Source organism: Arvicanthis niloticus, chromosome 8, assembly GCF_011762505.2.
Source record: "Arvicanthis niloticus isolate mArvNil1 chromosome 8, mArvNil1.pat.X, whole genome shotgun sequence".
Lineage (NCBI taxonomy): Eukaryota > Metazoa > Chordata > Mammalia > Rodentia > Muridae > Arvicanthis > Arvicanthis niloticus.
In genome coordinates this window covers 63,801,804-63,825,815 of record NC_047665.1, presented here as the reverse complement: position 1 = coordinate 63,825,815, position 24,012 = coordinate 63,801,804, and the positions used below count along the sequence as shown (strand labels likewise).

At 41.6% G+C, this 24,012-nt stretch overlaps 1 protein-coding gene across 2 annotated transcripts in view; it reads left to right on the top strand.

Annotated features, from left to right (window-relative positions):
- Itga8 (integrin subunit alpha 8) overlaps nt 1-24,012 on the top strand; it is a 176,138-nt gene that overhangs the window by 78,101 nt on the left and 74,025 nt on the right. For both annotated transcript variants that reach the window (XM_034510971.2, XM_076939497.1), the window contains exons 14-19: nt 11,277-11,322; nt 14,838-14,945; nt 20,623-20,678; nt 21,467-21,621; nt 23,120-23,257; nt 23,734-23,801. In XM_034510971.2, coding sequence (XP_034366862.1) covers nt 11,277-11,322; nt 14,838-14,945; nt 20,623-20,678; nt 21,467-21,621; nt 23,120-23,257; nt 23,734-23,801 — 571 coding nt within the window. The remainder of the gene's footprint in view (nt 1-11,276; nt 11,323-14,837; nt 14,946-20,622; nt 20,679-21,466; nt 21,622-23,119; nt 23,258-23,733; nt 23,802-24,012) is intronic.

The window sequence follows — 24,012 nt, the reverse complement described above, 5'->3', positions numbered from 1 at the left end:
GTGCTTGTGTGCATATATGTGGAGGCTAGAGCTTGACACTGATGTCTTGTTTCATCATTCTCATTTATCCTTAATATCTAGTGATGCAGCTGGGCTGCTCGGGACACAGAACCACCTTGGGGTTTTACACTGGTGCTGGGGATCTGAACTCAGGTCCTCATCGTTGTGTGGCCAGTACTTTGCTGAGCTCACCCTCACCCTGAAATGGCCCATTTAAAAAAAAAAAAAACTAGTAAAGTCTTCTTGAGCCCTTTCTATTTGCATTGTTAATGGGATATTTTTCCATATGATATTTATATTTTATTGCTATTTCCTGTGATGTGAGGGATCATTATCTGAATCTATTAATTAGCCTTAAGAGGTGTTTATAAGAGAGTAAATGGACACACGAACTGGGATCTGGCCAGGCCTTAGATGGAATTGGGAAGTAGGTGGAGCTCATTTGGTGGCTGCCCAGAGCCTCTCTCCCCTCCATGTTCTTCTTTCTATTCAGGAAAACTGCAGAGTATCCACAGTTTGCCTTCCCTTAAACACGTGCTAACGAAGGATGGGGAAAATATTATTGTTATCAATTTAGGAGTGATTAGGAGAGCCAAGATCCATGTATCGCTATGGGCTCTCGTCTATGAGGTTTATTGTCTGTTTTGCTGGGGATGGAGGCAAGGCCATATACGTGCTGAGCAAGCACTCCACCTCTTAGCACCCTGTCAGCTCTTGACATCAGTGTTTAACAAGCCCCTTGGTGAATTGGTTACTGGCCTTTTAGTGCCTGAAGATTAGAAGCACCTGTGCCCTGCAAAGCATGGCTTGTGCTGCATGTTCAGGAAGATGCAGAGGAATGAGTATAACAATAACAATATAACAATACTGTTATTTTTATATTGCAGTATAACAATACTGGAGCATGGAGCCACTGGTATAAATGCCATGCCCATTTCCCCATCTCCTTTTCAATCTGTAATTCATATCCTTACAACCACTCCCAAAACCCAGAAAACAAAACAACAACAAAAACCATGTATTTTCTCCTACTCTTGTGAACAAGAAGTCCAAACCCAAGGTGGCTGCGGAGCTGGCTCCTTCCACAGCTCTAGCCTTGGTGTGTCCTGACCATCAAGTGCTCTTATGGTCAAGGGTGCATGTCCTGTTTCCTCTCACTATACCAGGCCTATGGGATTAGAACCCACCACATGATAACATTTTAAATTAACACCCTAGCATATAGACATACCCCAAGGTGCTTCCTAAGGAAGAATTTTTACATCATGAGTTATATTTAGTTTATATTTTTAATAAAAGATTTAGCTATGTATAAAATGTATTCCCATTATATCCTCCCCCATTACCCTTTCCTTACCTCCCTCCCACTCCTTCTGAGCCCCTTCCCCTCCACCCAAAGCACCCATCTTACTTTCAAGTCTTTTTTAAAAGTACACACTTCGGTGCATGATCCTTAGAAAGCATATAAAACCCCATAATGTTTTAATCATACGAGTTTTCCCTCCGGCAGGATATGGGAGTATTGGGAGCTTGTGGCTTTTCTGGGGACTGTGAACTCAGTTCCTATAAACTGAAAAAGGACCCTAGTCCTGAGGAAGAAAACTTTTCTCCAGAATGTTTGGCAGCTGCTGGACAGGATACACACACACACACACACACACACACACACACACACATTGTGTATCAGCATGGCCCCTGACAAGGATCAAGTGAGACAATTTGTACAGTGACACCAAAAGTGGAGGGTGGGGGAAGGGTGGTCCTTGCAACCACAGGATGCTAATAATGTGCAGAAAACTATTTTCATAAGGCACACTCACTGTTTGATATTCTGCTCTTATTTTTTTTGTGGGGTTTTTTTTTTAAAGGGAAAATAAACCCTTTATAAATCACAATGCTGAAACTTAATACTGTGCTCCAGCTCATAAATGTTTTCCTTCGGAGTTCATTTGGAAGCATTTCAGACAGATTGTTAGCATTATTGCTTTCTGGGATAAAATCATGCTTTTTCTTTTTTTTCTCGAACATTTCTTCCTCAACTCATAACCTTCCTCTCAGTAATATTTTTCATGTTGTGATAAAATAGCAAGAGAGGCAGCCTCTGTCTATTTTTAGATTAACCCAGTTACCAAACTTAAGGAGACTTCCCTAATGCTGGCCTCCCACAGACATGAGCTGTTTTTCTGCTACCTTGGAACACCAATTTCTCCATTGCCAGGCTTACACACTGCCATTTTAACCCTAGCATTCTGTAACAGGTGTCTAGTCTTATATTGTCTCTTAGTATCCTCACTATGTAGAGGAGGAGATCATGATGGGTCTCCATAAATAAACTTTACTTGACTGCTTTTTTTGGTCTTTACATACTTTGGGAAGAGGCCTAGCAGAAATGGACCTTGGGGCAGTGATGGGCAGGGCCTAGAAGAAAGTCTATGTTGTATGGGCAACAACAATCTCAAAACAGGGATTAAGAGTTTGTAGGTTGAGTCACAAAGGTGATGCCCAATGTCCACATGTACAGGCTGGGAAAGCCACATTGAAGTAAACACACACACACACACTTCTGCAGGAGAAAAGCTACAGTATAAGGCTAGGAAGGGCTTAGGTTAGATATAAGAACACATAAAATAACATTCATCCAAACCCAACAAATTCTACTCTTCAGGTCACTTTCTTATTTCAGGACCTTCAAAAGCTCCATCAGCCACGAGTGAATGGAGATTTGTCCAAGGGCATGAAGAAGTCAGTGACAAAGCAAAACAGGATAGTTCTTCAGCTTCCAAATACAGCAGTGTGCCACCCAACAGACAGCACTGCCTTTAAAACAGGGCTTCAAAGGTTTTAGAGGGAACTCAAGGAGAGACACCATGTACAAATCAAAAATTGCACTAAATGTAAACGATCATTTATACACATATGTAACCACCTATATACACCTATTTACTGTGACTTTCCAAAATCTGGAAACATCTCTGGAGTATCCAAATCAGACCAGACAATCCAGCTGTGGGCTGTTTAATGTTAACTGGGCAAGGTGGTACATACATGTACTCCTAGCACTTGGGAGTTGAAGGTAGGAGGATCTGGAATTCAAGGTCAACCTTGGCGACATAGCAAGCTCAAGGCTAGCCTGGGCTATATGAGAACCCTTTTGAAAAACAACCAACCACTTTCCAAGAAAAATGCTTTCATAAGCCAGGCCCATGAACTCATGAATCTCCACTAGTCCTGCTTCAAGCCCCGTCTCCGTCTCTCCTTCTTCTAAAGTAAAAGACCAAAATCAATGCCTCCTCCTTTCCCTCGTTTGCAATCCTTTGATGACTAGTGAAGTGAAATGTCTTCTCATATATTTGTTGGCCATAAATGTTTTATGTGAATTCTCCCCTTACAGTTTTTTATGAGTATGTTCATGGTTTTATCAACCTGAATGAGTTTTGTTTTTTTTTTTTTTTAACAGATCAGGCATAAACAATAACCACTGGCAGTTGGTTTTTACCAGGTGTCAAACACACTGGTAGCCATTGAAAAATGCTAACCTTTGATCAGACCAACACAGTAGCCATGTTTCCATGTGTGATCTCTTGATTTTTTTCTGTGTTTAAGGTGCCTCCTCTTGAGTTGTGTTAATCTTTTCTGACAACTACTACCTTTGCATATATGTTATCTTAGGGCATTTATTTTTGATTTATTGTATGTGCCTATTCAGAGGCCAGCACTGGACATTGGGAATCCTCTGTTACTGCTCTCTGCTTCATTGCCCTCAGACAGTGTTGCTCACTGAGTCAGAAGCTCACTGTCTCATCTAGGCTATGTGCCTATTTTTGCCCCCCAAATGCTGGAGCCACAAGCAGTCATAACTGGCTTTTTATGTGGGTGCTGGGATTTGAACCCAAGTCCCCATGGTTTTACCCTCTCTCCAGGTTTCTTTGGCTGTTCTTCTAACAACTCTCATTGTCCAGAACAACTCTAAATTAGTAAATCCTGTGCGCATATGTGTGCAGGTGCACTGGACCTGTGTGTGCACATCAGCTGCCAGAGCTGGACAATGTGTCATTTCCTGCATCACTATCCATCTTAGTTTTAAGACAGAGTCTTTCACTGAACCTAGAGCACAGGCGTACAGCTAGCCCGCCTGACCAGCCACCCTCAGGAATGTCCTCTCTAGCCCTGACACTATAGACACATCCCACACCTGGATTTTATACAGGTACTGAGAGTCTCAATGTAGACATTCATATTTGTACAACAAACACTTTGCCTACCGAGCCATTCCCAGCCCAGAAAATCTCTTTTGAGTTCCAAATAAAAAGGAACTGTCTAAAGGCCTTTGTTGTAGCATTCTTCAGATTAGCATGTTTCTCAGGATAATGGGACAAGGAGAAGCTTCCAGAAAAGAGGTTATTTACAGGTGAGAAAGACTGCCCGAGTTTAAGGAGTAGAGGTCTGTGGGTGGCAGAGACTTCTCCAGGCAACGACTCTGAATGAAGTCGGGGTGTAGTTGTTGTTTTTGTTTTATTTTGCTGATACCATGCAGTTTTTATTACAATAGTTCTATAGGACAGCCTGAAATCAGAGATGGTGATACCTCCATAAATTATTTGTTTTCTATCCATTAGTTTATTTAGTCACTTTACATCTGGACTGCAGCCTCCCCTCCCTCCTCTCCTCCCAGTCCCACCCCTACAAATCCATCTCCCTGTTACCCCTCCCTTTCTCCTCAGAGAAGGGGAAGCCCCTCTTTGGTACCCCCGCCCCCCCCCCCGCACACATCTAGGGGACATCCAGGTGCAGCAGGACTGAGCACACCTGGATGAAGATTTAGTGGAGCACTGTCACCTCTCTGTCACTGCTGAGTATCCCTTCTCAGAAGTCCTCCCTCCTCGATGCATCCTCCCTGCCTGGCCAAACCTTGAGCACACCCTCCAGAGGAAGTCAGCCTTTGGGACCAAATTTCAGCTCTAAGATTTTCTTCCTTGTGAAGTCAGGCTCTGTAGCCCAAGTGCTCCCTTGACAACTTGGGTGTTTCCCTTCCTCCTTATTTAAAAATAAACAAAAAAAATTATTTAAATTATTATAAAATTTATTTTAATTTTTTTTAAAAGGGAGACAGATGGCTAATCTATGAGGTTGAGGTCAGCCTGGTCTACAGGGTGAGTTACAGGACAGCTGCACCTGCACAGAGAAACCCTGTCTCAAAAAAATCACAAAGAAACAAACAAGATGATTAATGTGCTTGATTCAGCTGCACAGATATTAAAAAATGACACTTTGGGAGACTGCAGTGAAGGACATGAGCATGGTACATCCCCCAGTGACAGCACCTTTTATTAGGGTTACTTTTTCTGAACAACTAACCCTGTATTTATGCTAACATCTCTTTTCTGTTCCCTTAAGAGGACCCATTCTTCCTCCAAAGGAAAACAAATTCTGCATTTCAGGCCAGAGAGACCTTGGCAAAGGCCTGAAGCATTTGGAGAGCATTTTCTGATCAAGTGGAAAAAACTGATTTTAGTTGCCAGTTATTTATTCCAGAAAAACAAAACAAAAACAGCTAATGTGTATATATGGAGAAGGGCAACATTTTTCATTCGTTTGTTTTCAGATTCGCCTTTGAGGCATTTCTTAGGAAAGCATGAGCTCACCTCACTGTAAGGCCTGTTATCTATAAGGGAGTGGGGAGAAGATGATTATGGAGCCAGAGAGCAGCAGCAAAATTACTTTATCTCTGGATTATCATCTCAGTGCCTACACTACACAGAGTGGCTGGTGAGAAGGTTCAGAGGGCAAAGGTGGATGCGATCAAGCTCGGTGGTATGAGTTGGACTCCTGAGGTCAACATGGTGTTCTTCACTAACTCCCACCTGATCAGGATTGTTTAACAAGTATTGTTTCTGAATGTGTGTGTGTGTGTGTGTGTGTGTGTGTGTGTGTGTGTGTATTGCATATATATATTGCATATATATAAGTATATATGTGCATATATTTATGTGTATATAGAGGATACATAGATGTGTAAGTAGATACTCACACAAACATCTTTCCTATACCTATGCAACACATTGTGAGAGGCAGAGGGAAAGAGAGAAGCTGCATGGTACCCATTAAAACAAGTCCCATCTTTTAGAAATACAGATTACTTAGAACTGAAACCAGTAAATCGATTCTCTTCCCTTAGAGAGATCTAGCCAACAGATCTTTTCCAGCAGGAATGATACTGTGGTGGGGTCTCAAAAGACAAGCATGCTTTTGTGGTAAATAACTGTTGGCCTCCGAATAAATGGTCACATTCTTAAGAAGAAAAAAAAATGTGACCTGTTTTGCCTGTTAGTTTTATTTTTTTCAGAATTGGAAAACCCCCTCTCTGAAACACAGGAATTACAGAGTTGGGGGAAAAAAAAAAAGGTCCTCATTTCTGTCATCAGTAGGAGTTTGCCTCTGGGGTTATCAGCTCTAATGGCAATCTGATTGTGATGAAGACACTACATCACCATCTAGACTCTGGAGGGTATGTGCACATGTGTACACTTCTTCCAGTACCTCTATGTTACATCCAAGTAAATGGCAGAACTCCACTCTGGTTCCCACTAACCTGTTTGAATAAGCACGGCAGTTCTTCATGCTGCTGACTCACCCTTAGAACATGATCTCCATTTTACTGGCTCTTTTATTTAGCAAGAAGTTGTGGACCTCAATTTTGTATGTGGCTCTGTGCCTGATACCACAGAGGCAAAGATTTATTTCCTTTTCCATTTATTTTAACCTGCACTATTGCATTAAGTCTTTGCCTATGCAAACACAAAGATTTCAGCCCTGTGAGGGCTTATAATCTCATGTTCTTTCACTTTAAAAAAATTACTTAATTCCCATCCTCTCTCTTTGATGTGTGTGTGTGTGTGTGTGTGTGTGTGTGTGTGTGTGTGTGTGTGTGTCTCAATGGTATGTGCATGTGTGGTGCAAGTGTATAGTATTCATGCTCATACACGACAATGTAAAGGTTAGAAAATGACATTGGGTAACTTTCTCTACTTGTCTTAGTCAGGGTTTCTATTCCTGCACAAAAACATCATGACCAAGAAGCAAATTTGGGAAGAAAGTTATTCAGCTTACACTTCCACATTGCTGTTCATCACCAAAAAAAAGTCAGGACTGGAACTCACATAGACTAGGAACCTGGAGGCAGGAGCTGATGCAGAGGCCATGGAGGGGTGCTGCTTACTGAATTTCTTCCCTTGGCTTGCTCAGCTTGCTTTCTTATAGAACCCAGGACTACCAGCCCAGGGATGGCACCACCCACAATGAGCCCTCCCACCCTTGATCACTAATTGAGAAAATGCCTTACAGCTGGATCTCATGGAGGCATTTCCTCAAGGGAGGCCCCTTTCTCTGTGATAACTCCAGCGTGTGTCAAGTTGACACATAAACACATCACTATTATGCCTCAACCCTTACTTTCTTATTCATTCCCAAGATCTAAATAACTTTAAAAGTCCCACAGTCTTTACAAATTCTTACATATTAAAATTTCAATTTCTTTAAAATATCTAATCTCTTTTCAATTCAAAGTCTTTTTACAATTCAAAGTCTCTTAACTTGTGGGCTCCACTAAAATACTTTCTTACTTCAAGAGGGAAAAATATCAGGGCACAGGCACAATAAAAAGCAAAATCAAACTCTGTCCAGTATCTGGGGTGCACTCATGATCTTCTGGGCTCCTCCAAGGCCTTGGGTCACTTCTCCAGCTCTGCATTTTATAGCACACACCTTGTCTTCTAGGCTCCAGCTGCCTGTACTCCACTGCTGCTGCTGTTCTTGGTGGTCATCTCATGGTCCTGGCATCTCCAAACACTGCTGTCTTCTGTTGCAACTGGACTACACTTCCACAAATAACTGCTCATAGACTCTTTTCATGGTGCTAAGCCTCAACTTCTCTGCATGTCCTGGGCCTTCAACTGGCATTGAGGCTGCACCTTCACCAATGGCCTCTCCTGGCCTCTCACAGAGCCAAGCATCAGCTGCTACCCATTCATGTTTCACAGCACCACCTGGGTGACTCATATATTACCAAGTTTGGCTTCCAACAGGAAGTACAACCATGGCTGCCTCTGGAACACAGCTTCTCTATGCTCTCAGAAAACACTTCCCAGATTTCACCTTACTGATGCTGGTCTCTTCTTAATCATTGCTTATTTCTTAGCTCCAGCTAACCAGCAACAATAGTCCCAGTAATGCAATGTTTTTGCTCTAGTAGTTCTGGTATCTTGTTAATCACAGCTGATTCTTCAGTCCCAGTTAGCCAAAACCTTCATAATCAAAATAGCAACAGCCCCAGTAAGAATCTTTAATCTTCCCTCTGAAATTTTACAAGCCAGGCCTCCATCATTTGCACTGTTCTCAACATTATCTTCCAAGCTCCTACAGAACATCCTACAAAGCTCTTAACACCCAAAGGCTCTTCTAGCCCAAAGTTCCAAAGTTCTTCCATAGTCCTCACAAAAACATGGTTAGGCTGTCATGTGAATACCCCACTCCTGGTACCAATTTGTCTTAGTTAGGGTTTCTATTCCTGCACAAACATCATGACCAAAAACCCTTGATCACTAATTGAGAAAATGCCTTACAGCTGGATCTCATGGAGGCATTTCCTCAAGGGAGGCTCCTTTCTCTATGATAACTCCAGCTTGTGTCAAGTTGACACACAAAGCCAGCCAGTACACTGCTGCTGTCCACCTTATGCCCTTGGGAGAAGGTCCCACCGCAAGCTGAAAGCTCATAGTTTGTGCTAGGGTATCAGGCCACTGAGCTCTTGGGATCCACTTGCCTCTTTTCTCTAGTGCTGAGGTTACAGGTATGCACAGCAATGTGTGGCTTATTACCTGGGTGCTGGGGATTCAACTCCAGGTCCCCATGCTTGCAAAGCAAGAGCAAGCACACTCTTACCCATTAACTCCCTTCAAATGAACTTTAAAATTTAATCTATTTTTAGCTAAAGGTACAATATTTGGATACAAATGTTTTACTTTACTTAGTTTTAAGAACAAAGCCCATGATCCTCTTGATTCTGTGTAACAGAGCTGTCTGTCTCTAGTCATGTCAACAGATACAGATTCAAGTGAAGCTACCCACATTACACTCATCTCAGGTTTGGGGCCTGTGAGTACACAGAAGAGTTCATATTCTGGCAATAGTAAAAAATGCACAAATATTCCTAAGGACACACGTGTAACAAAGAATACACGTGGTATTAGAGAAACTGAAGTTCTGATATAAGTCATTGAACGGAGTTTTTAAACTGCAAGATTTAGGAATGGAGGCATCTGGCTTCAAAGATTTAAGGCAGAAGCTGGTTAGGCTGCAGCCCCCTTCTCTGTGGTTTCTGTAATTCCATAAACACAGCTCTCTTTCGATGGCTTGTGTTTGACTTATTCAAACAATAGCATGCACAGTGCCTCCTCTGAGTCAGGTCCTGAGTCTCCAATTCCAGACTCCATATTTACAAAACAGAAAGGATTTGCCTGGGGTTTTGATCTAGGAGATGTTTGAGCCCATTATGAAGGAAAAATATTTAATAAGAATTATTATATTCTTGAGTAGTCCCCAAACAGACATTAAGCCAGGGATTAGGAAACATAGCATATTGGGAAAATTAGCCTGTGCAATATTGATAAAGAAAAGATGAAGGGAGACTCAGAAAGGATGAATGTGATAAGGACCATCACAAACCTGGATGCTACCATGGGCAGATATGGCTTCTTCTGTTGGGGGACATTCATCAAACATGGAGGGACACCAAGTGACCCAACCTGGATGCAAAAGTTGTATTTCTATTGCCCAGTTCCAACTCCCAGCTCTACATGGTTAATGTTAACCTTGTGGGGAAGAAGCCAGTAGAAAGATGACTAACATGACACTGTGGCGCTGAGTCATTTTGCTGTGAAATCCCCTTACACCGATTTAATTCTCCTGCCATCCTTCAAATGGCTGGGCTTCCCCTTCTTCCTTCTTAAATATACTTGTCCTTCTATTTCACTAGACTTAACCAGTTATAGTTTAAACTGTGTGCTTCATTCTAGGGCCTCACTGCTCCCAAGTCCACACTCTGTACACTCTGTAGATTTATCCAGTGTCATTTGTAATGTCGTATATTTCCACCAAGAGTTACCACTGTAAATTAGAGACAAACAGGCTGAGGGCAAATCATGGAGATAGTTGCTGCCCCTCAAAGAGTCAAGGTTTTCTCCATTGCTGTCACTCAGACTCACCTCTGACCTGGTTATGTGACATCAGTGAGTTTATAATCTAGTCACCTTAACATTCAGTTTCTCTGTAAGTTGTATTGCTGATAAACTTTTGAGTTTCCTCTCTGAAAGAAATCACTGGAAAGAATTTTTTGGTAGAGTATTTGGGTTTGTTTGTGTGCTATCTATTATTACTATTGTTACCGAAGAGCATCAGGATGCTATTCCAGTGATTTAACAGGTTAAGGATGGCTTTACTGAAGGGGAACTCATTAATGGTACTCTCTGGAAAGAGGGAAGGTGCTATCTGATTGATACTCAGAATGTCATACATGCAGACAACCATCCTTGCCTCCTGGGGTTGTCCTCAGTAAGAGAGATAAGACAGTGTTTGTAATGGGTCAGGCTTTCTGTCAGTTCTCAGCTTGAATCTGGAGTACGGGAAAGCAGTGCCATGGTGAATTCTCAAGCGTGTCTGACACACTGTCCTTCGGGCAGAAGGCATTTGAAAGCCACTCTTTCAGATGTCATACTGTCATTACACCAAAGTGCCACAGTCTTCTCAAGTGTCCACAAGCAGTGTGAATTCTTCCTGTGTTTACATGGCTGTCACCATGCAGTCGGCACTACGGAACATTCCATGCACTGCTTCAGCTTTTTAGCTGTGTGCAGATTAAGATGAGCCACGTCTGTCGGAAATGCTGGGGACCAGAGTTATTTAGGATTCTGCTTATTTCTTTTCTGGTTGTGATCCATTTGCATACACAGAGATCTTAGAGATGGAGAACCGAGCATAAATGCAAAACTCATTTACATTTTATACATACCTTATGCACACAGCCTGAAGGTAATTTTATATAAAATTTTTAATAATTTTGTGCATGAAACAAGGTTTTCTGGTATGGAATTTTCCACTTGTAGCCTAATGTCCTTGCTTAAAAGTTTCAGATTGGGAGGGCATTTCTGATCTGGGCTTTCAGGTTGGTTGATTTCTTCTATAAAACTTATGCATGGATTTTGATTTGTCTTTTGCTTTTTCAGATTTACTTGTTGGGGCATTTGGAAGAGGGAAAGTAGCTGTTTACAGGTATGTGGTTGCTGGCGTGTAAATGTCTGCTTTAGCTGCATTTCCCTCACATTGTTAGTCTTGCCCTGAAGACTTTAAAGACCCATTCCACCTGTTTCTTCTGGAGAGAGGTCCTATGTGCCTTTAAAACTCTCATGTATTTTCCCTCTATTTTAAACCTTTCTGTCATTTCTATATACTTTTATGCTCATACTTTATGAGTGAGCCTCTAGCTCCTACAAATATAACTGACATTAAATAAGGCATTAAACTCACCGAATCAGAAAATGACCCATGTTTTAGGTGGATCTAGTTGGACTCTATGCTCTGGGAATCACTGATGTCCATATTTGTAGGACAGAATTATGACAGGCAGAACGTGACTTTTACACTCACTCCTACATCTGGGTGTGGACAAGAAGTTGGGCAATAGAACATGCCAGGAATCAGTCATCCCCTCCCAAGCCAGCTGCAGCACTAATGCAGCAGCACTGATGCAGCAAAGTCAATGCTCCAGCACCCATGCAGCCACACCACTAATGCAACACCAATACAGCAGACCTGGATTCAGAACCTAATCCTTCCATACACTAACTGTTGTGTATTTCGGAGAACACTCCTATAGCCTTCAGAGCCTCTGGTTCTCATCTGTAAACAGGACTATCAAATTAGTACCAGTACTTACCTCATGAGATTACCTCTGTCCAAGGATTCAGTGAGAATCTGAATGCAAATTATACTAAGTAATAACTGGTTAAATAGATAGCAGGGCTTTCTTAAAGGTTTATTATGAACCCAAGAGACTAGGTTAGGATTTCAAGCAAGGTCATGCATGAATGCATGGATACAGACCTGCGTGTGCAGGTGTCCTAAGCATTCGATGCTAATGTAGTTAATTTGCAGAGAGATCCTAAGGTTAGCTCTCCTCAAATCAGTAAGTTTTACTCCTCTACCCCAGTATAAAAATGCATTATGATTTGAGCCAGCTATTCTCACTTAGATTATAGAGAATCAGAGAGCAAACAATCCTAACAGCTCTCAAGTATGAGGCTCAGGCTTCTTATGGCCATAAACTGACAACCACCCAGAAGCCTGGCTCTGTCTGTCAACCTCCCAATCCACCACAGCTCTGGGCCCATCCCATAGTTTCTGTGATCCGCTCCAGCCAATCGCTGGCACAAAAACTTAAGTGCCAGCAATTATTTGTGCTTCCCACAATTATAGTTAACTCAGTCATTCTGGATTTCTGATGGGGTTGAAAACATATAGCTATTGACCTTAAGAGAAAAGATTTGAGTGGGTGGTCGTCAGCTGACATTCATCCTAAAGCCAGGTTCAGAACTAAATGTTTTAGTTAGAATAGATGACAGAGGAGCTGGTCAGTCAACAAAAGGATGGACGGGGGTATTAGGACTATCTTGTACCTCACTGGTACAAATTGGCATAATTATGCTGTAATTGTATTTTGAGAGAAAAGTTTCATTTTAACAGGAAGGGTGATATGTAGGAGGAGCTAAGGTGGGAGGAGTACTGAGAGGAAGAAAAGGAGTAAGAAGAGGAGAAGAAGAAGGAGAGGAGAAGCTAGGTGATGAAAGAGAGAAAGAGGGGGGAGACAGGGAGGCAGATATTCATGTATCTCCACCAGTCAAAGACAGTCGTTATATCTAGGTCGGTCAGTGGGTTACACCTCTGATTGAACAATTCCAAACTTATAAAGCCTATGATTAACATTATTTTTAAAAAAATGTATAAATGCAAAAAGGAAAAGGGAGCATGGGATAGGGGTTTCCTAAGGGGGGTGGGGGGGGAATGGGGATAGGGGATGCCATCTGAAGTGTAAATAAAATATCTAAAAAAAAAAAAACCTTAAGTGCCTGCCGAGCCTTGCAGAAATAGAAATCCTGTCACAGGCAACTCTGCTCAAGAACACCCCAATGGCCAGAATGTTCTTCTCTGTTCTTGAGAGGATTATCACCCCCATCTTCCTCCACTTGCTCCCCTGTTTTGTCAAAGGTGATTGCCACAGCAAACCTCTAGCATGCCTAACATTATTTTATCATCTTATTTTTGCAGAAAAATACAAATTTGAAAATAAAAGAAATACAGCACAGAAAATATCAAGAGTCTTGTAAAAAAAAAAAAAAATCCCAGTGGTCCCCATGTTGTTATCATGAACTGTGTGAGGGAGTGGCTTGCACAGAAGTTTGCCCCTAGACATGGCCCTCCCTTCTGTCTGTCAGAGGAAACCTATTCACCATGCCACCAGTATATACCAAACTCTGGAAACTTTGGCTCCTAGCTAGTATCTCTTAAACTAAGAGATACTAAGCTTCAAAGCTGCTTCACTCTCCTGCTCTATGATTAACTCTCGTTTTGTTACCCTCTCTTGGGTAATCCAATGGCATTCATATCCATTCCTCTCTTGCGATGTAACTTTTAAGATCGCCTAGAGAGTGTGTTTAAGATCCCAGACCTAGGGTGCTGGAAAGATAGCTCAGTGGTTAAGAGCACTGGCTGCTCTTCCAGAGGTCCTGAGTTCAATTCCCAACAACCACACGGTGGCTCACAACCATCTGTAATGGCATCTGATACCCATTCTTCTGGTGTGTCTGAAGACCGTGATAGTGTACTCACATATATAAAATAAATAAATAATTCTTAAAAAAAAAAAAAAAAAAAAAAAAAAAAAAAAAAAGAGTCCAGCCCTGGCCCTTATTCCTGGAGGTTTGAGTTCCACTCACCCATGATACTGTCTGGGCATAGTGCTTACTTGAAAATTCCCAAGTAACTATACTGTGCAGTCAGGATTGAGAACCACTGCTCTGGGTGGAGAACAGAATGGTTCTTTAAACCCACTTTCATGAGGTCAGCTAAATCTGCAAAGCTATAAAACTACTGATCAATTTGAAAAATTATCAATGAGCCAACAATTTCCAGAACCCTCAAATACTTATTAAGAGTCGATGTGTCTTGGGGTTGGAGAGTTTGGCTCTGTGGTAAAGAGAGCTTACTGTCCCTGAAGAAGACCTGAGTTTGGGTTTCATCTCCCAAATTGTGGTGTGACTCACAATTACCATTAACTCCATCTCCAGGACATCTGATGTTCTCTCTGGCTTCCCAAGTCATCAGCATGTGCACACACACACACAATACCCATAAATAAAAGTAAAATAAATCTTTGAAGAAAATATATGTCTCCTCAAACATGAACATAGAGTCCCAAAAAGCCATGAGCAGTAGTCTACTCACACCATATTATCACAATATAGTGAGTTCGCTTGATAAAGAAATCAAGCCAATGGATGTGATGTGTTTGACAGGCTTCCAGCATCCTCTGTTGAGACTTCTCTACTCCCAGGTGACTTAGAGATCAGTTGAGTATGGTGCCCATTTATTCATGACATGAGCAGGGCTCGTTGTGCAAGGCTGGGCCTGTGGTGTTGACAACGGCTTCTAGAGGAAGAGTTTCCTTCATCAGGAAAGGATCTCTCTGTGACTGGTGAATTCCACTCATGCCCAGGCTCCTCTCCCTACAGAGCAAGGCCAGTTGTAACTGTGGATGCCCAGCTTCTGCTGCACCCAATGATTATCAACCTTGAAAATAAAACTTGCCAGATTCCAGAATTCCCAACTCCTGTGGCCTGGTAAGTTAGCCCATTGCTACACACATTCCAACATGGGTTCAAATTACCTAGAATCTTATTTTTTTTTAAATTTACATATTTGGGTGCAGAAAGTCTGAGTTAGGGCCTGATATGATGCACACTGTGGATCTAGAAGCATCTTCGAGAGGATGTTGACATTTCTGAACTATAGACTTGAGTGGCAAGAAGTCAGTGTTGCCAGAGGAAGAGTGTGTGGTCCTAAGCTCTGACTTATACAGGGCCAGCACTCTAACCTACAGGCTCTGAGATAAAAAGACCAAAACATTTGGGAAAAGGTCTTAAACAAGCTTTTTCATGGCACTCTGAATGTTATCTAAACCCAAAACACATCAAAATGTCTTGACTCTTATTTTTGCATATACTATATCTATTTCATCTCTCTTTTTAAAATATAAGTTAGTCAAAATTAATTAGTTTCAGGTGCACAACGAGATGGAAGTTCAATGTTATAAAAAAGGAGATTTTTGTACCCTGAGTTGTTGTTGTGGCCGTGATATTACAAGGGACAGTAGGAAAACATGGCTTATCTAGCTTTTGATCCAGCTTGTCACCTGAAATGACAGAACGGAGCTGGGTTAATAACACATCCTGTGGGGAAAAAATAGCAGTTTGTTTGTTAGTGTGGGGGGTCCCCAGGCATCAGAAGATACTGTACCATGGGAAAAGGGCATTTCCTCTGGAAAATCAACAAAGATTTTGAGATGTTTTGAGATTGACCCTCATTTGCCAGGGTGAGTGTTGAGGCAGGATCTTCAGTTCTTGAAAATATTAAAATAAAGAAAAAAACAGTGTTGACCCTAAGAAGCTATTTCCAGCCCATCCTAGCTTGTTGCTGATGGCCTTTGGACAGGCATTCCTACAGGAGTCCAAGCTGTGGCAGATGGAGGATAGAGAGATCCAGGATCCTGAGGAATCCTTTGGAAAACATCCTGCTGTGGGGAGCTCTTGGTGTAGGAAGGCTGTAGGAAGGCCAGGCCTCTCTTTTAACTACCTAGGAAAGTGGTTGGGAAATGCCCTGAGCACATTTCAAACTGGTTTTAAACCAGAAAGTAGTATAATGAAACCCGATCTGAGAAGGACAGAGGAGAAAGCCAACAGTTTTCTAACACCTGGCAGGATTCAATGAACTCTAAGTGATCTGTGAGTGAGCGCCACTTGGCTGGAAACATCAACACTCTAACATCCTCCAAGGAGCCCCGTGTTCACACCTTCAAAACCCTGGGTTTCCACACTGCGTTCTTTTAAGACTAATGGCAACCCTCCAGTATAGAATGTGTTTACTTTCAAATAAATGGCTTTTTCCCCTAAGAGTTTTAGTTTTATTGATTAAAGAGAGAGAGAGAGATTGGAGTCTTTTTTTCAAAAGATATAGAACTATTGTATTCACTTCTATTCAGAAAAAAATAACACATTGCTTTTAGTCTTTGAAATTTTTCATATGTATATACAATGTATCTTGATGGTTCCACCCCTGACTCCATCCCTACCCCACCCCCACCCCAGGACCCTCAGCATATCTCCCTCACAACTTCACGTTCTTCTCTTGGAGTTATTTGTTTCTTTAGCCCACTGAGTCCAGTTAGTGGTATTGATATATCACCCAGTAGGGCACAGGGAACCCAGCAGTGTTCATACAGCTGAGGAGCAGCAGCTCATCCCCAGCTGCCACCAGCTGCCAGTAGCCCTCAACAAACACCTTCCCTTTTGGCAGCCATTTTCTTGTTCCCTGGAGTCATGTCACGAAGATAAAATGTTACTTGTTCTGTGGACAAATTATACTGCTGTTATTTAGTTCTGTCACATTACTTGTACTTAATTTGATTGTATCCTTTTCTGAAAGACACTGAATTTTCAAGTGCAAGCCTTTTCCTGTGTTTCAGAATAGTCAGGGACAAAGTTAAGGGTTGAGGGTGTATCTCAGTGGTAGACTATCGTCGGAACCCAAAACCAACCAACCAGGCAGACGCTAGGAAGCAAACAGCTGACTCCCGTGGAATGTTTTGTAGATGTAGAATGTTTTGCTGATAGTTTACCCAAAGTGTTTGAAATGCACCTTTGCTGTGACACTGACCTGATTTAACATTGGCCTGCACTGTAGATGAACTCTTCTGCAAACTCTAGTCACAAATCATTTCTCACTTCCTCCCATGTGGATTTCTGTGTCATTCAGTCAGCTGTCTGGCTTTGGGTTTTTTTGTTGTTGAGTTTTTGTTTTGTTTTGTTTTGTTTTAATATCTGCTGTTGACATTACTCAGGAAAAAGGAAATGAAATTCAGCATAATAAATATTAAGATAATTGGTTACTAATGAGAAAACCTATTTTTTTTTTCTATTTTATAAACATAAACAAACTAGCTACTTCTCCAATCTGGAAAAAAAGAGAAGTTTTTCAGATATGAATGACATCACATAAAATCAGATATTTTTCATTATTAAAGTAGAGTTGGATTGGTAATAATTGGGCCAATGAGATGGTTCAATTTGTAAAGGCGCTTGCCACGAGTGCCTGGGACCTGTGTTTAGTCCCCAGAACCCTAGTAAAGGTGGAAGGAAAACCAGCTCGACAAAACTGTCCTCTGATCTCCACAGGATCTCCATGGCATGTGTGCTTCCCAACACACATGTAAAGTACATATATGCATGATAATAAATAAATAAATTAGAATTAGTGATTGTTTGCTTTGTGCTTTCATTGTTAGATTGTATATGTATATGGTGTTTGTGTGGTATATATATTGATATGTGTGTGCACACGGGCGTGTGGGTTTGCTCACACAGGCGTGTGGAGGCCACAGGTTGACACCAGCTATCTTCCTTAATCTGTCTCCATCTTAGTTTTGAGACAGGGTCTCTCACTCTCATGGATTAGGCTACTGTAGCTGGCCATAAACTCTAGAGCAGTGGTTGTCACCCTTCCTAATGCTGTGACCCTTTAATACAGTTCTTCATGTTGTGCTGACCCTAACCATAAAATTATTTTCATTGCTACTTTGTGACTGTAATTTTACCATTGTTGTTAATCATAATATAAATATCTAATATGTGGGTCAGCTGATGTGGCCCCTGAGAAAGGGCCATTCACCTCCAAGGTGTCCGCATCCACATTTTGAAACCCACTGCCCTAGAGTCTCCTGCCTCTGCAGCTCTTCCCCTCCTCCAACCTCAGAACTGGGATGACTACTGTTGGGCCTAGAGGTTTCATTTGGATGTTGGTGATATAAACATGCTTCTGCAGCAAGCACTGGACCAACTGAGCATCTCCTCCATCTGGCTTTGAATTCTGAAACCACATTTGACGTTTACCTCATTTTTCTTATAGTATATAACCACAAACAGACTTACACCACAAGCTCATTATTCACCAGTTCATGGCAGACAAATAGTGCGGGGATCATGTTGTGGACTTCCTGCCTTCCGTGTACAGCAGCCTGTCTGCCTATAGCTTTATTTAAATAGACTCAATGAGAAGACTCAGTTGATTTCATGTAGTTTTTGTGGGGCTTCATTTTATTTTATTCAATTGAAAATAATCAGACTAATACGCTTTGCTGAATTTAAACAGAAATTATAGCTTAAAATTATATTTTATATTAAGTCAGATTCCACAGCTTTGTCTGACACCATTCACAATTGTGTATAGACCTGATTCTTTGGGATCAAACTCATAAGTCTTTAGACATAGATAATAAATATTTCTCTATATTTAGAGTGAGCATGCTCATCCACTAATGTAGAATTTTGAAATTTTAGTTTAGAACAGAATTTGGGAAAACCCGTGACTTAGAAAAGATATTTCAGTTAGAGCCATCTTTAACTTTCTGGGTTCAGGTTGGAATGCTACTCTAGATAATGCAGCAGGCTATCTCAGTTACAGCAGGCTACCTCAGTTATAGTACATTTGAATGAAAAAAGTTAAAGTCATCCAAGTGTTAATGGTATTGACAGACAGGGGGGACTAAGAAAGGAATATAGATGTGCTCTGACATAATTCATAAACTGAGAATATAAGCCTTCAGCTGACAGCATTTACCAAACCCTTTACCAAGGCAACGTCCATATGCATAGCTGTAACTTACTCCTTTGTGAAAGCTATATTAGTTCACGTGGCAGAAAGCAATTATTGTCTCTAAATCCATTTTAATTTTATATATTGATACATTCGTAATAAATGTGACTGTACTTTGGCAAAGCTTTGTCTATACTGAGCAATAGTGAGTCAGACATTGGTCAGTGGACCACAGTAACACACACCAAGTGCTTATGGAAAAGCTGAACATGTAAAAAAATAAAGACCTAGTTTGGGAGGCCAGTACTGCCAGAAAATTTAAAGATGTTTACCTACGACCTTCCTTGAATAATTCTAATCGAAGGAGAAGTGGGTTGGAGTTTGTGATTTCTCTGGGGAAGTGGTATAAACAGTTGTAATAGCACAAACATCTCAGGAAACTTTTGGCTAAATGGTGTGTGGCGAATTACTTACCCTGAAGGAAGACATTGACTGAGGTCACAGGGATAGATGAGTCCCAGATGTGACACTTTTCTGTTACGTTTGACACAGGAAGCTGACATCCAATTAGGGCATGATTGGAGAGTCTTTTCTTTTTTTGAATTCCATAGAAGTGCTCAAATCATACTAGAAATTTTAGTAAAAACCTTTTAGGACTGACATTAAATCATACTTCTCTTACATCTTTATTTTCTTGGTGATATGCACAGGCCCTCTCTGTTAAACTATGAGACTGCTAGACTAAAAGGAGGTGAGAATCTTTGATAAACTCAGGCAGAGACGAGTGGGTATTTCTCATTCAGTCTATGGCCACAGACCAGGGCACGTTCCAGTCATGGAACAATCACAAGCACCACAAATATTCCTTGGGTGATAGCGTGTGTATGCTGAAGGAGAAATTACAAAGTGTCTTCCAACCAGTTGTCACCATCTTGTTACCCACAGCTAGCTGGAGCCAGCTGCTTTAACGTTCCCTCTCTTCTTTCCTTCCACCTCCATTACTATCCCACTCCTTGCAAGGCACCGAGTTCTAATCTCCTCCCAGCAGAGGGATGCATTGATGTTAAGACAAGCATGCTGCTCCATGCTTAAGAGTAAATGCACGTGCCTCAGCATGACTTCAAAGCCCTGTTGTGCACTCATACACCAAACCAGCCGACCTCCTATCTTTAGGAGCTCAGACTACATTGAAAAATCTTCCAGTGCTCAAGTGGAGCCATGCTTCTGCTGTTCTCCAGGCTTTTCCATGGCATCTCCCCCACCATGTTGCCCAGTTCTTTACTCCGCGGCACAAGGAATATATTCCAGAGCAGTTATTGCATAAAGACAGTGTGGGTATTGATTAATCAATTGATTAAATCTCTGGTAATATTTTCAAGTATTTGCCTTCATAAACAAAGCTACCTGGGTCAATGGTATTAGTAATTTCATTGAGCTGGCATGTGTGCTTGTGTGTGTGTATATATGTGTGTGTATGTGTGTGCACATGCATATGTGTGTGTACATGTATGCCCATGAGTATGTATATATAATTAAGAGCATGGAGGGAAACCATGTATTCATTTTATCTGGAAGGACGAGTAGGAAGATTCCTATCACAAATTCAAAACTTTACTAACCAATAAATTACTGACTACTGTCTTCCCACAGCTTTTCTTTAAGAGTCTGTGCATCTATAGCAGGCCAGAGCATCTCAAATACAATAGGTAAGAATATTTTCATTTTTATGCTATCCTATGCAAAGTAAACATGATGTACTTCTCTGCACAGACAATAGAAAACTAAAGAGCCCTTTGTGAACACTCGAGTTGTTATTATATTTAAAACTATCAAATTAATACTGCTTTAATCATGGGCAGCAGCTATAAAAAACATAATTGATAATTATTGGGAAAGTGGCATGTGTGGGTTTTTTTTTGGGGGGGGAGTAAAGTTACAAAACGTGGGCTGTGGAGACAGCTCAGTTGTGCATTCTTGCTGAGCAAGCATGAGGACCTAAAGTGAAGTCTTCAGTACTATAGAAAAGCCAAATGTGGCAGATGCCTCTATGATCCCAGTATTGGAGAGGTAGAGACAGGCACTTTCCAGATCTCCCTGGCCAGCTACCCTAGCCAAACTGGTGAGCTTCAGGCTCAATGAGAGACTCTGTCTAAAACAAATAAGTGGGGGTGGGGGGATCAAGTAAGACACCCAGTGTCACCCTCTGGCTTCCACGTGCACACATACTCATAAACCACACACACACACCTGCATACATAAACACATGAACAAGTGCTCACACATACACCACACATGCATGCAAAGCTACAAAATAATTAGATACTGGGCATGATTTTTTTATACATCAGCTTATGTATGATCCAACTATGAAAGGAAAAGGTTTTCCTGGTTAAGCATCTTGAAAGGAGTCCCGTCCCCCATCCCCTGCAGTGCTGCATTTGCCTGATGCCTTCCCAGCATGATTCTGTTTACTCCCTGTCTGTCTGTCCTTTAGCCCTGATGGCTGAGGTGCAGTTAGATTTCCTGAAGCAAAAGGGAGCCATCAAGCGGACACTCTTCCTCCACAACCACGAGTCCCAGCTCACCTTCCCCTTTGTGATGAAGCAGCAGAAATTCCTCCACTGCCAGGATTTTATGGTTTACCTTCGAGTAAGTTTTCTGGAAATCCCCTCTAGGATTTATCATGTTCAAATCCAAATTCTAACTGTTTCTATCTGGTTAACCATCACGCTTGCCATGGCCCTCCACATCTGTCTATTCTCGCTTTTCCGGAAGGAGACTCTGGCTTAAGGTAGGATACTTTCTTGCTGACCCTGGCTTCAAACTGCCCAGTGATTTGTTCCTCTTAATCTCTCAGGCTTCTTGTCTGTTTTGGACAAAATGTTGATAACAGCATCTCACTCAGGGGGCCTTCATTCTTAACTGCCTCCCCTCCCTCATACATAAAAGTTCAACACAATTTATTTGATTTTTTTTTTTAACCTATGTGGGTATGTCCTGTTAGATTTTATCAGGATACATTTAGAACTGGCTTGGGAAAACATTTAGGCAACCAATCTTTCATTAAAAAGTAATGTGTAATTGTGCTTATAGAGGTGATATGGTTTTACAAATCCTTGTGAAATTTAAAATTCAAATTATCTGGAACCCAATTATCCACCGTCCTGTGTGCCAGATGTTAGAGAGTGATCAATGGTCCCATTCATTCTCTTCCCACCAAGGCTTAGTTCACAGGGAGAATCCTAGTGAGGACTAAAGGTTCACAACTACACTTTAGAATGAGAACCCAGGCACGTGGTCCCCCTCCCCAACTTAGTAGGACCTTGGTTAGCACAACTGAAAGGCAGGAGGCTGGCTGCATGCTTAGTGCTTGGTGCTAAGTGTTTAGTGCTTAGTGCTTACTTCTCTCTCCTCACCCAGGGAGGACTCCTGTTTCTTTATCCAAGGAACCTTCAAATGTGCTAAAGGAATATTGTTCATAAAATGACTTAAAGACATAGTAAAGGGGAAAAGAGAAGTAAGACGTTTTCTTCCTCTGAGCCCAGCAGAACCTTCTGGCAGCTTCATCAAAACAAAAAATCCTGGGTCATGATGTTCTTTGGCATGCATGGTATATAAGTGTAATGTTTTACTCGGTGACTTGACCGATTCTGTGTCAGGTGTTACAGGTCTGGGGTGTGTGGTGTTACAGATCTGGGGTGCCTGAAAATCTCCTTTAGACAGTGCTTCTCAACCTTCCTAATGCTGCAACCCTTTGATACAGTTCCTCAAGTAACCCTAGATCATAAAATTACGTTTGTTGCAACTTCATTACTGTAATTTTACTACCGTCATGAATCATAATGTAAATGTCTGATTTCAAGATATCTGATATGCAACCCCTATGAAATGGTCATTGAACCCCCTAACAGTGTTTCACCCCACAAGTTGAAAGCCATTGCTCTAGAGTATCCCAGGATAGCCCTGGTTCTAAGTGATTTTACCACTGCACTTATGCATGCCAGCTACTGCAAACCACATACATCAGCTCCCAATTCATCCTGTTGCTGTGAACATTCACTAACACTGACAGGAGTTCATAGACTTGTCATAGACTAACATCTTGCAGTCATTTCACGGGCCTGAGTTGGTGATTACTTTTTCCTAGGATGAAACTGAATTCCGAGATAAATTATCTCCAATCAACATCAGCCTGAACTACAGTTTGGATGATTCCACCTTTAAAGACAGCCTGGAAGTGAAGCCAATTTTGAACCACTATAGGGACAATGTAGTTACTGAGCAGGTTAGTCTTTGAGCCAAGGGCCTGAAGGCTTTTTCATTGCCATTCTCAGGAGAGAGATGTTCCATGATCTGAAGATGAAAGTCAGACCCTCTATTTCCATCTGTACACAGGTATTTAGCATTAGGGACAGGATCCTGACATGTTTCCTTATGGTACTTTTGGAAATCTTTCTTCACTTATGCAATTAAGATTTAATTTGTTCAAATGTAGCAGTAATGGAAGGAATGTAACCAGTAATTCTCACAACAGTGTCAGTTAGCATCATCTACAGACATTTCAGAACAGTCTGGAAATGGGTTATAAAATAAGATCTATCAACATGTCGTTTTCCGTCATAGCGTGTGGAGTTGTGTAGACGTCTATGAAGCAGCAGGAAAGCTTAGGCTCCGTTGATGGAATCCTTTCCAGTCATCAGGAGGAAGGATGTGAGTTGAGCTTTCTCAGATTCTTTCTGATGCTTCCCTTGCTCAACACAGGCTCACATCCTGGTGGACTGTGGAGAAGACAATCTATGTGTTCCTGACTTGAAGCTGTCAGCTAGACCGTAAGTTTAAATAAATAAATGTGTGCACCACACCTGGTGGTCTCTGGGTGTTTACTTAAAGCTTCTTTTGAGAAAGTATATGCTTCCAAGAAATGGAGGAGGAAAAGTGATTCACGGAATTCCTTAGCTTGGCTACACTTCGGATTTGCCTCTGATCTGGTCAGTTCTCTGTCACTGGTGTCAAGTGACACAGCCCGAGATCTTGCCTGGG